This window comes from Dermochelys coriacea, chromosome 6, assembly GCF_009764565.3.
Source record: "Dermochelys coriacea isolate rDerCor1 chromosome 6, rDerCor1.pri.v4, whole genome shotgun sequence".
NCBI lineage: Eukaryota > Metazoa > Chordata > Testudines > Dermochelyidae > Dermochelys > Dermochelys coriacea.
In genome coordinates, this window is record NC_050073.1 from 108,114,944 (window position 1) to 108,127,545 (window position 12,602).

General features: G+C 39.9%; 1 protein-coding gene across 10 annotated transcripts in view; it reads left to right on the plus strand.

Annotated features, from left to right (window-relative positions):
* The window catches only part of TRAF3 (TNF receptor associated factor 3), a 94,992-nt gene that overhangs the window by 13,039 nt on the left and 69,351 nt on the right, over positions 1-12,602 (plus strand). The window contains exons 2-3 of one of the 10 annotated variants that reach the window (XM_043515838.1): positions 7,056-7,118; positions 8,069-8,278. The exons of the other annotated variants lie outside the window; for them this stretch is intronic. Of the exons in view, the coding sequence (XP_043371773.1) occupies positions 8,251-8,278 (28 nt within the window). The 5' untranslated portion in view covers positions 7,056-7,118; positions 8,069-8,250. The remainder of the gene's footprint in view (positions 1-7,055; positions 7,119-8,068; positions 8,279-12,602) is intronic. 10 annotated transcript variants of the gene reach the window in all.

Below are 12,602 nucleotides of genomic sequence, written 5' to 3' on the forward strand. Positions count from 1 at the left end.
TTAAAAAAAAAAGTGTTGCCTCATTTGTTTTAACTTGCATTTTTTATATACTACTTAGTATCTAGTGTAGTCTAGGTCTAATACATTTTAAAACATATAACTGACCTAAACTGTCCCCTAGAGTGGACTATGAAAGCCTAATATTTTTAAAACACTCTGTCTATGCTAGTTGCGAAGTGATGCTCAAAAATATATTAATACGTGTTAGCAATACATTTGCTAAACTCACCTGATTTTCCAAGTCTAGATGTGAGCCCCTCTCTGTGTCTGAAGACAGCAAGATGGAAGTGTCTGACTAGTAGCATCCTTGAATATTCCTAAACCGTAGAGGCCCTGTTTAGAAGAGGGGGTGAAAAAGGTGTTTTTAAAAGTGTTTGTGTAGGAAGAAAGGATGAGGTTAGGTCAGGGATAACTAACCCTGACTGAACCATGATCTTTACCACAGTGCATACGTTAACTGCACTGTGGTAACTTGAAATAGTCATTGAAATGGTTATAGAATTTGTCCATTTGGTAAATGGATTATCAACTCCCATTTTTTGGTAAACAAAAGGTTTCAGTGACTTCAGATAAATTTGGATGAAGATGTGAAAGAGAGGAGGAATTTAAAATCATATTGTTTAACTATTTTAAAAAAGCACCTTTTCCCCTTATTTGTAGTCATGTTTGGAGAGAGGTCTTGTGAAAGTGAGCTGAGACTATGACTGACAGAGCTCTGGATTCAGCACCAAATGAGGACACTCCTCGGAAGCCAAATCCAGAGGCTCCATTGGATGGCTGGTCTACTAAAGTCTGTGTTTATTGTACAGGATTGGGTGGGTGAGATTCTGTGTCCTGCAATGTACAGGAGGTCAGACGAGGTAATCACAATGGTCCCTTCTGACCGTAAAGTATACGAGTCTACAATCTAACCAATGGCCTTTAGCGGACAAAACTTTCTGTTTAGCTGGAAATCTCTCAGCCCTTCTCAATTCTACTGACTTTACCAGCAATAAAGCGGGGCAGTTTCACTTGGTTTAACCAGAACTCTCAGGTGACAAACTGGTTTGAAGAATTCACCAAAATTTGCTGCAGAACTAGTTTCATCTTTGATTTTGCAAAAATATGTTGCGTGCAGAATAATCAGACTGAGAATTATTGAGAGACTATCCTTGTGGATGACTCTTTTTTAACTCTCCATATTGGTATGGGCACAACACATGCAGTAAGTAAAATGTTAAGATCTCTCAGGAGTGGAGCCATTTTGTTATGGCTATTGAGTAGTGTGACAAAGTCGGGCCTGATGACTGCAAAAGGATCCTGGAAGGCTGATATATTAGCTCTAGAATGTTAAAGGCCCTTTTTCCTACAAGTTGAGAAGGGGTTACCTCAGGTCAATTACGGACACCTGAATCCAATTAAGAGCTGCCTGAGGCCTTTAAAAACCCCTCCTGGGGAGAGCAAGGGAGAAAGACAAGCTGCTGCTAGGCTAGTGGCAGCAGGGAAATAGGCTGTTCCAGGCTGAGAGGCTGTGCTTCTTAGCATAGGGGAAACGGCCAAACCTGAGTGCCTGTGAGGGGAAGGACTGACACCCCAGGGCAACCAACTGGATGACACCTTGCCCCAGGGAGGGAGGCAGCGAAAGGTACCCCTCAGGGTTTTTTGTTTGAGGCTGTTTCCTTTTTGTTTGGTGGAGGATCACCCCTTAGGCCGACCCTCAGGCCTATCCTGAAAATATAACCAAGGGAGCACAGAAGTGGGAAGGCAAACCCTGCCTGAGTGGGACTACTTACCCCAGGCCCACCATCACTGGTGGGGGAAATGCTAAGACTGGTGAGAGAAAAAGAGGTGCCTTGCCACAGTAGGAAGGAGAGGGGTTTACTCAGGTAAAACCAATGGGGTTACCAATTTGTCAATATTCTACAGAGAGCATTACCTCCTACTTCTAGAGCCATAGTTATCCGGCAGATATTCAGAAAATGATATGAACAATCTCTTACTCTATCCCCTGATGTCTAATTTTCCATTCTTGAATAGACTAATTGAGACGCTAACAAAAAGCCATGTACATCTAACTTCCTGTGTCCTCCCCAACCTACTTTAGAGTGGGAATGTGGCATGGAAACAGCGGTAGCACTGTTGGAGGACCATCTCCCAGACATGGACAGCTATGTATTCATCCTCATCTTTGAGTATGAGGTGCTGCAGGTTCTCCTCTGAGATCTGTCAGACCAAGCATGACAAGGTACTGGGATCGTTCTTTTCCTTCCTTACAAACTTGTGTCCAAAGGACTGTGGAAGTGCTGCTGCCTGTTGCTCTCAGATATCGCCTGTGATATTTCACGAGCGTTCATTCTCTCCCTCATTCTGTTCACATCTACGTAACCCCTAAAGGGATTAAATGCCAACAATATGCTGACAACACCCAGCTGTTTTGCCAACACCCAGCTGAACTTGCCATTCCTCAACTATCTGAGTTTGAATTCCTTACTGAAGTCGACTCTTGGATAATCACAAGGTGGAAGTGATGCTAGTGGAAGGAAGGAAATATTTAGGCCAGGTCTATCCAAAAAAAGTTAGGTCAACCCAGCTTTGTTGCTCAGGGGTTTGAAAAATCCATACCCCTAAGCTATGTAGGTAAGCCAGCCTAACCCCCAGTGTAGGCAGCTGTATGCTGATGGAAGAATTTTTCCAACCTCCTGCCTCTCATGGAGATGAATTAATTACAGTGATGGGAGATCCCCTCTCATCTTTGTAGTGAGTGTCCACGCTGCAGTGCTTCTAGTGAAGTCGTAGCCTTAGAAGTAGCCAACATCTTATCAGCTTGCATTGCAAGCACTGATTGTAATGTTGTCAAAGTGGTGGTGAGAGGGTGGTAGGAGGTAGTGCTGCTTAATTCCCTGTTGTTGCTAGATACCCAAATAATAACAGTAGCAAAACCCACTCTTTTTCTCCCACCAGGGGACTATTTCCCATCCTGACAGACTGAGGCTTGGCCATATCATTTGTAGCTTTTAGGATTTATCACTGCATTGCACTAGACTTGACGTTTCGTCAGCTTTTTATCAAAGCTGGTGCAACAGTTCAGTCTCTGATCAAAATGGCAATGAAAGTGCATCGCTCTGGTGCCCCAGCTCGCTGGCCACCTGTCTAATACTGACTTTGAAGTTGTTGAGCTCTGGTCTACTTATAAGGCAGCTCCTTGCTTCGAAATGATGACCAGGTATAACACCCGTGAGTCACAGTTGCAAGGCTCCTTCCTGGTGTCTTTCAGTGCACCCCTTTCAAGTGTCAGATATAGTGCTTTTGCCTATCCTGGGGTGGAATTCTGCAATTCTCTCCTCTTAGACTGGACCCTAGGCTACAGTACCCTGTGTATATCAATTGGGTTTACACAGCAAGTCCATCTGGGTTTGGCACCTGTGGCTCTTCTCTTTGAGAGTGTGTGACCAGCCATGTAGACGGCCTTCTTGAAACCAAAGTATTATTTATTTGAACAAAGCATTTAGAGAAAAGGATCTTAAAACAACACAGTTGACATGTTTGTCTGTCTCACCTTAGGTTTTCCATGCCTCGAAAGTAAGTTAGGCAGACCTAACTCCTTCATATATCCCCAGTGGGTGTCTGTGTTTTAATGTGGCCCCTCCTGAACAGCTCCCACTCCTCTTGAGAGAGACTTTTTAAACAGCTATCAGCCTTTTGATCTTCTGATTCCCAAGCCTTTTCCTGTAATGACATTGTCTCTTTACAACCCCCAAGTGTTCGTGCAGAACTGTTTCGTCTTGAAACATTCTATTTCCTTCCTTTTTGATTTCCTTATATATTATTATATTATTCCTATTATACTAAACCAGTATGTTTGTACTGTAAATATTGCAATAACCAGGTCAACACATCATACTCAAATTATTACAGAGCAGCTCCACTTTCATCACACTAAGATCCTCAGTAACGACGAGTAAGATTACTTTGCGCTGGAGACAGACGTTTCAGTGGTTGGCACTGGCTATCAAATCCCTGCCACCAATGGTAAGAATGAACATAAGCCTTGGTGCTTTCAGATGATCTGTAAGGTTCATCAGTCATAGGCTTTGTCTACACTGAAGGGAAAGGTCGATCTAAGCGATGCAATTTGAGTTATGTGAATAACGTAACTCAAATCGACATAGCTTAGATCTACTTACTGCAGGGTCCATACTTTGCGACATCTATGGGAGACACTCTCCCCTCGACTCCCCTTACTCTTCTCAGTCAGGTGGAGTTCAGGAGTTGATGGGAGAGTGATTGGCAGTCTATTTAGCGGGTCTTCACTAGGCACGCTAAATTGACCACTGATGCATCGATAGCCGCAGCATCAATCCTCTGGTAAGTGTAGACAAGTCCATAGTTTCCCATAATGGTGCCAATTGTGAATTAAAAAAACAAATCAAAATCACTTCTTTTGTTTTGGAAATTGATGGGGGAGAGAATCTACATCAGACTAATCACGCCTTTGGATTTATGTACATTTGTAAGACTGTTCATATGCTACCAGTAATGATAATACATAAGTTAACGCTTGGTGCATTGAGAGGAGACCAGACCCTGGAATATGATATGTCTAATGGTGGAAATTCCTGTGTCAAAAATTGTAGGGCCTCAGATACACACATTGAAGTAAATGATTGTTTGAGGTGAAGAGGAAGAATTCACCCAAATACAATGAATTTGGGTGCTTATTTAAGCCCCAAAGACTGCAAGAACATCTCCAGCTCCATTACCCAAAAGCCGAAGTGTACAACTAGATGTGTGCTATCTGGGAATTATAGGCTAGTAGGCAGCTCCAGGCTCTCATCTGTGGCATGGAGACTTTTGTCCATTATCTTACTCTGTTCACAGGCACAGCCATGCATCTAGATGCTGGAAGGGGGTGCGGGAGCCTTCGTTTTAGAAGAAAAGGGAATTTTTCTTTCTCATCCTTCCACCCTCACCCCAGAGAATTAGATCAAGTGGGTGTCTCTGCTACTCTGCTCCTTCCTTAGCCTCTGGTTTGGTTTGGTCTACACCAGTGAATAGCAGCATCTCTGTTGGCATCTGATAGCTTTCCCAAGCAGCGGAAGAGTGAAGGTGATTTGATCCTTGTCAGTTTCACTGTGGTCCAAGCTTCTGAATAACATCAGTGAGAACTGATTAGATTGGTGTGCTAATTTTCAAATATTACTTTACCTGCTTTTATATTAATAGCACTATTTGCCTAAACTTCTTAATTTTTCTTTTTGAAGACTAATTTAAAATAGAGCTCAATATTTTAGTCATTTTTGACTCTGCATGAATTCCTTCCATTTTATCACAGACCTACTTTTTTCTAGTATTCTTTTCTCCTTTTCATTTCCTGCTCTTTGTGGTGGGTTACTTCTTCACCAAGGCCCTGTCATGGACTTAATGGAACTACTGTATTAGGCAGGAACTACTGGTGGTCATGAAATCTGTGAAACACTTAAACCCTGTTTGTGTGGGTGAAAGTTGCTTATATGGACCAACAATGTTTTACTACAGTATCTCAGATGGTTCAGATCTTTGCAAGACCATCTTGCCAAGTGGGTGAATAAACTGTGCAAGTATGATTTCTGACGCTAACCAGGGAAGATCTGTGCTCATCCATGTGGGTTGAGGTGCAGCTCTTGCCAGTGGCAAGTGGAAAATCCAAGGCAGCCCACACACAAATCCAATATCATATTGGCTGCAGTATTTCAAAAGGAGTGTAATGTGCTGGTTCAGAGAAAAGAATAGATCATTAGCTCCTTTGGTTGATGAAGAGTTAGTACCTTCAATGAGCAAATGGAGGCACAGTGAGACATTTTAGAACTAAGAGGAAGTGTGCTTTATTGCAGGTGGTAATCTAGATGTGATGGAGAGAGATGGTAACTGATTTTCCCCAGAGGATAGAGGAAAGCTCTGACATAATCTGCCTGTTACCACAAAATGAATGACAGTTGTGTATTAAAGGCCATAAAACAGTTAAAAAAAGAGGCTCTCTTGGCCCTGATACTGGAGGGATGTTAAATTCTGGAGATGCCACTGAGATTGCTCAACCAGGAATGGTCCCTGGTTTCAGTCCTAAACCTCACTGCTGGGATAGAATGCTGATGCTTCCATGAAATGAGTGATTGTAAGCATTTTTGGACTACTTCCAGCTGCAGAAGCAGGGTGTGTGTGTGTGGTTTTTTTTTTGTTGTTTTTGTTTTTTGTTTTTTTAAAGGTCATAGACTGTTTTACAGATGGCCAGGTAGATGCTCTTCCAGAATGGAGGAGGCTGTCACTTAAAGGATCTCGTAATAGATTTAGGATTTTTATCAGAAATCGACAGTGACCATTGAAGAAATTGAGCCAAAGATGTCTCTTATATATGATGCTGTGGTAATCCTTAATACAAATATAATTCATGTACATAGGAATATTGGCTTTCATTGAAAAAAGTGTAGAGCTGTGTTAACATGCAACACTGTTAGGTAAGAATGTCAGGGTAAATAAGCTTTTATAAAGGGGATGTGATGGCAGGAGTAAGGGGCAGCATGAACTTCACTACACCCTATAGTACCATGTGTGCTGCAGAATGTAGTCCAAATAGAGGGAGATTAGGGTGACAGGATAGGTTTTACTCTGTTTTCTTGAAATTGTGAGTGGAACCTTCTGTATATGTGTATTTTAATGCTTTAAGGTATGCTAGGAACCTCAGCTAGCACTAAAATCGTGGCAGCATTGTATTTCATTCTTCAGTATGAAAATAATGTTGGCCTATATTCTTTTGAAACTATGCATAATAGAATGTAGTTTCATGTTGAAACTTGACCTGATTAAAAAAAATTTTAGATTTAATTTTAAAGTTGGTTTGATTTAAGGCTCATTGCTTGAGAATTAGTGATCCACAGCATTGAGACAAAATGTATCTTCATTTCCTAGAGCTGCTATTTAAAAAAAAAAAAAATCATCCAAATGAGCTCAATGCACAGTAAAAAATAAGTATTTGTTTTAGAGGAATCATTAAAATATACACTGTATCCTTAACCATTAATACTCCTAAATCCCTGTATTTGTAGCAGAAGAAGGTGACATGAGACATATCTTCATCTGGGCAAGATTCCTGTAAAATGGGGTTGCGGGTGAGCACTGAAATAAGAACGCATCTTCCATTGTTTCATTTTTTCAGTTGTCTGCTTCTCACTATAATCCTAAAGTGATAGTAAATCCTCCTAAAAGAAATGAGCACTGACTCCGTAATTGTGTCTGTCTTATTTAGTTTGAGCTAACTGTTCGTTTGGTTTTTTTTCTGTAACTATGTATTACATTTTTTTGGGCTGAAGAAAAGAAATACCACATTCAATTGCTTACTAACTGTCCATAGGGATTCATGGTTCTTTGCTTTGCTGTTTCTTTCACTGTGCTTTCTGGTAATATTGAAAAATCTATTCCATATGTTTCACTCAGGCTGATGTTTTGGAAGAACAGAAATGTTAATTCAGCTACTTCAGATTTCAGCATTGTCATAGGGAAATGTCCCCATCATGCTGGCCACTATGTGCTAATGCCATTTCCCAAATGCTGTTAAAATTACCTGTATTTTCAAAATTAATGTTTCCTCCCTTTGGAATTTCCTGCTCCAGATAAGTTGAAGTACAGTAGCTAGTATAAAATTAGATCTGCTGTGCTATGAAACAGAGCTTCTATCACAAATAGTTTCTTTTCTTGGTCTTGGTTCAGGTTAATGTTATGTATCTCTACATCTGCCATTTCTGGAAACTTAATAAGAACATTCTGAACCTTTTAGCCAATACAAATTTTCCCATTATGTAAAACATCTTACAGATTGGCTTGACTCACTAAGTGGTGGCAGGCAGGAGTCTCTTCCTGCAGGAAGTAGATCTATTTTTTTTTTACAATGAAGTTTTTAGTGAATTAGTAAATCTTCATGTAGCCTGTTATATTGGTACATTGACATGATTTAGAGCAATCTCAGTTTCCTATTGATCCTTTCTGCCTCCAGGCTTGTGAGAATTATTTAAGTATATTAATAGAAGACACTTAAAACCAGCTTCATTTGTTTGTTTCGCAGCAGGGGGACTGGAGTGCTTAGGCTTCAGCAGACTCAAGACCAGCTTTCAGCAGTGGGAGATAATGTATTAATCCATTGGAAGCACAGAGTGGAGTCTTGCATATCACTTTGTGGTTTGTGTTGTGAAGTGTTTCTCATGTTGGCAGGTTCTAATAGAACTCTGTGTGCATGATGTTTTCACCATGTGTGTATTTAGGAACCTCATGACAGGTATACCATGCTTTTATTATTCTTATTATTTGTATCAGTCTTCTACTTTGATGCTTTGATGTTTTGTTTCTGCATTGTTGGAAATAATTTTCCTGATAGATTTATTAAGGTTTGCCATGATTCCACACAAGTGTTCCTTTATTAGTCCAAAGGCCACTTTGTGTTGGTTACATCCAAAATACGCATATACACCCTTATATTCTATACCCAAACAATAATATAGTTATAAACATTGGCCAAATATTCACAACCAAATCAGGCCCAGGAGACACTCCCATCATGGCATGACTGCAGTGGGGCAAGGAAAATCTTTGATGAAAACCTTGCTCTTTATACACTGTAACAAAAAAGTGATGTCATTGCTGATTATTGGACCTTAGCTAATATTAACTGAAATGGTTTAGGGCTGCACTCTTTTTTCAAGATTTTTTCCCTTGTCTCACTTTGCACTATTTTTCCCTAGTGATTGGACTAAACATTTTTAACTAGTTAATTACTTCACCTGGTACCCAATTAACATGATTTCTTTATTTCTATTTCTTAGTCCAAGCCTTTAAATAAGATAACGTGTATTTTCAGGGTTGCTACAAGTTTAACGCAGACAGTAGCTTCTCATGATCTCATTCTTCTTGGTCACATGCTTCAGGCCTATCACTCATGTCAAGATTCAGACTCAATTTTAAACCAGCATTCACTGAGGCCTAATGTGGGTTTATATTCCTACAAGCATGAAGCTTGATAATATAAGATTACATGCAACTTTCTCAATTTTCTTTCCTTGCATGTAGACTGAATTTTTTTAGGGATAGTTAACATAATGCTCTGGCTCACAGGTTACTGAAGTTGATGGCTTCAAAGCTCTAGCTGGGCCAATTTGTAGATCTGACCCTGTTTATTCTCCACCTAACCTTACCAGGGGTATTTAGCAAGTATATCATCTTTTGCTTGCTTGCATTGGTTAGCAACCAAGGCTATTCCTTCCTGAAAGTAGATGGAGATATAATAGTTTTGTTTCTAAATAAACTCTTTGATGCCTTTTATTTTGTTTGTTTCTTTAGACAGCTGAAAAGGAAAGTTAGTTTGCAGACGTGATTTTAAAGTTGGTTGTAAACATCCAAGCCATAACTAGTTTACAAAGCCATAGTGATGGCCAGTTTAGAAAACTATATAATACCTCAATTAGACTGCAGGAGGAGGTACTCTGATTTTTCTGAAGGGTATGCATGGGCAGACCTGTTCATTGTGACTTCTCTCCCCTTTCTTTTCCCAGACCCTGCTTTCTTGAGTTTATTGAACAACTATTTCCTGTCTAGAGTCAGTGGTACTATTTGGCTGTTGTGAAAGTTCAAGCATAGGGTTTGACAATGGAAGTGGAACTTTGGATCAGCATTGCTTGAGATTCCTGTCCATTTTATGCATGGCTTAAAGAGTCTCGAGGCCCTGTGCCTACCTGGATGGTAGCAGCAGGAGAGCAGACTAATTAACTTGAGGTTCCAAGGCATGAACCTCAGAAGCAGATAAAACTCTTACAAACCCAGCAGAGGAGCAGAAAAACCCTTGTAAAAGGTAATTAAAAATAAATTATATTATTTAAAGGTACTATAGCAAAAAAAATTGAATCTTTTGAAAGTAGTGAACGTCTTAAAAATGCAAGATTTGGCCAGCACACAGGATTCATACTTCTGTCATGGAAGAAGCCTTTCTGCAGATTCAAACACCTAATGTTATGCTAACTCCTTTGGAGATCACAATTTAGGCCTGGCATTGGAAGCGCGGGGAGGGAGGGGCAAGCACTGTCTTCTGCTGGAATGGTTAATTACTATTATGCACTGTATGTTTCCTAGAGAGTGTTCAGAGGATCTTGAACTCTTCCATTTTGCTAAGCATTTTCTGAGAGTGAGATTGAATCATGGTCCCACGGTTCCTTTCTATGCCTCTCTGCTTCTTTCTCAAAATGTTTGTGTGTCATTGGTGGTCCATGGACCACAGCTTGGGAACCACTAGTGTCACCTATTTGCACAACTGTTTTCTGAGTCATCCATCTTTAAAGTGTCCTTTTAAAAATCAAAACCATAATTTTAAAATAGTTTCCATGAAGTATGATGAGCATTAGAAACAAGTTTTAAAATAATGCTGTTGTGGTGTAAACATTACAGAACTGTGCTGGTGCGTGAGAACTGAGGGGCTCTATTAAAAAATGAAAACACTCCCCTCCCTCCAGATTTTTAACATGTTGTCATGGGATTCGCTAGTCACCACTTTGGCACTTCCTTGCAGGATTAACGCTGAAGCAGTCGGCTGCCCCTCCTTGTGTTTCTCACCCCATAGTCTCACTCTCTCTGGAGTCAGGGGGCTCCCTCTTTGTGGCTTGGCCCTCCACTTTTTTTCTTGCTTGTGTGGGTAGCAAAAAACAAGTTATAACCATGTTAGAGAACCATCTTTTAACTCTGAGGCTATGTCAGTGCTGGCCTCTCTCTCCCTTCCACTTCTCTTCTCCCCCCTCCCCCCAAACAAAACAAAAAGTCCTTATTGATGTTAGTGTAACTCACTAGCAAAGTATGGATCATGTCTCCCTCTATTTATGTTTAATGGGAGGATGATAGCCTACTGGCTCTGCCAACTAGAGGGGTTACTCTTTTCGCTTAGTTTGGTAGAGATCTATGCTGATGTGCTGGTTTTGATCCCCGCTGATGTGGTAGAGACAGGAGGGAGTTACAGTAGTATTAACCTGCTGCCAATTGACTTTTTTTACATTAGTGCTTCCATTGTTGCTGCCACCTGTGCACCACTGTGGAATCTGAAGAAACAAGGCTAGTGTAAGATGAGGCCTGGTAGATGCTTAAGCTAAAACATAGTTCTCTAACATTGCTTTACCATGTGCTGTTAGGGGGGGAAAAAACCAACGATGTACAGTCAAGTTATATATTTTATTGTAATATTAGAATATGAATTTGCCACAGCCATGCTTCACACCCACGTTTAAGCATTATTATTTCTTTAGTGTAGGTGAGGATCTAGTTACTCAACCAGTTAGTTTACATTTTTGCATCTCCTGATTCAGACAAAATAAACAAGCATGACTAAAGAAAAGTAGATTTGACCTGAAAATCTTTTATTAATCTAAATATTAGTATCAAAAAGGATACACATTTTTAAAGACTTTTAACTTGATTGTGTCTAATTTTTAAAGCTTTTGTTCTGACTATTGCTTGTTTTCATTTTCAGTACATGTAACTAATTTTGAAATTAGCCCCTATGCTGTTTGTGGTGGTAATGTTATTCCTCAGCATGCCACATACTGCTGCTTATTGTAATTAAAAACTATTTTGCAAACTAGATTTTGCCATTCATGCGGTAAGAATTGCCTATGTGAAGTTTCACCATGCTTTAGCGCAAAAAAAAAAAAGTGGAAGTTTTGTAAAAACAAAAAATTGCTATAAACAAATCAATGTGATTTCACATTTATTTATTTTAAAATCATTTTATGTTAAAAACTAAAACAAAACCAACAGCTTTGAATTCAATCACCATTTCCCCTCCCCCTCCAAAAAAAACACTCTTAAACATGGGGGTGGAGACGTTGAGCCCTGGAAGGAAGAGGAGGAGGCAGAATCATGGAGATTCTATTGAACTATATGCCGCATTCCATTAAGTCATTTCTCTTTAAACCGGTCTTGAACAGAAAGTTTACTGTAGCCTTGTGATTCTTTCTTGAGTTCTTTCACTTACACTCTCCGTTGTATAGCCTTCAGAAAGACTGCAGTGCAGTAATTGGTGAGGGCTGTTATTAGCAGGGAAAACCAAGCTGTGGTAATTCTTCCCCCCCACCATTTACGCAATTGTTGACTGAGGTCTGCATTTTAGAGAAGGAGATAATGAAGTGATGCATCCAGGTTCAAAGTTTCGAGGTTTGGCTGCTTACCAAAAAGAACCTAAATAGTTTTCTGTAAACTATTGCTAGTGTGTGCATGTCATACAGCATATCTGATGGTGCTGGGATATCCCCTTTATATGAAAACTCTTGCAATTTGTGCCTAATAATATTTTGTTTTTAATTCTCTGTTCTCAGATGGTGGAGAATAAGGTAAAGTACTATTTTTGTTTTGTACAATTTATGACAGGAATGGAAGTATGAATGCATCCGATGAAGTGAGCTGTAGCTCACGAAAGCTTATGCTCAAAAAAATTTGTTAGTCTGTAAGGTGCCACAAGTACTCTTTATCTTTTTGCGGATACAGACTAACAACACGGCTGTTACTCTGAAACCTGTCAGTAATGGAAGTAACTTTCAATATCTTATAACATGCTACAAAAACTTATCTTC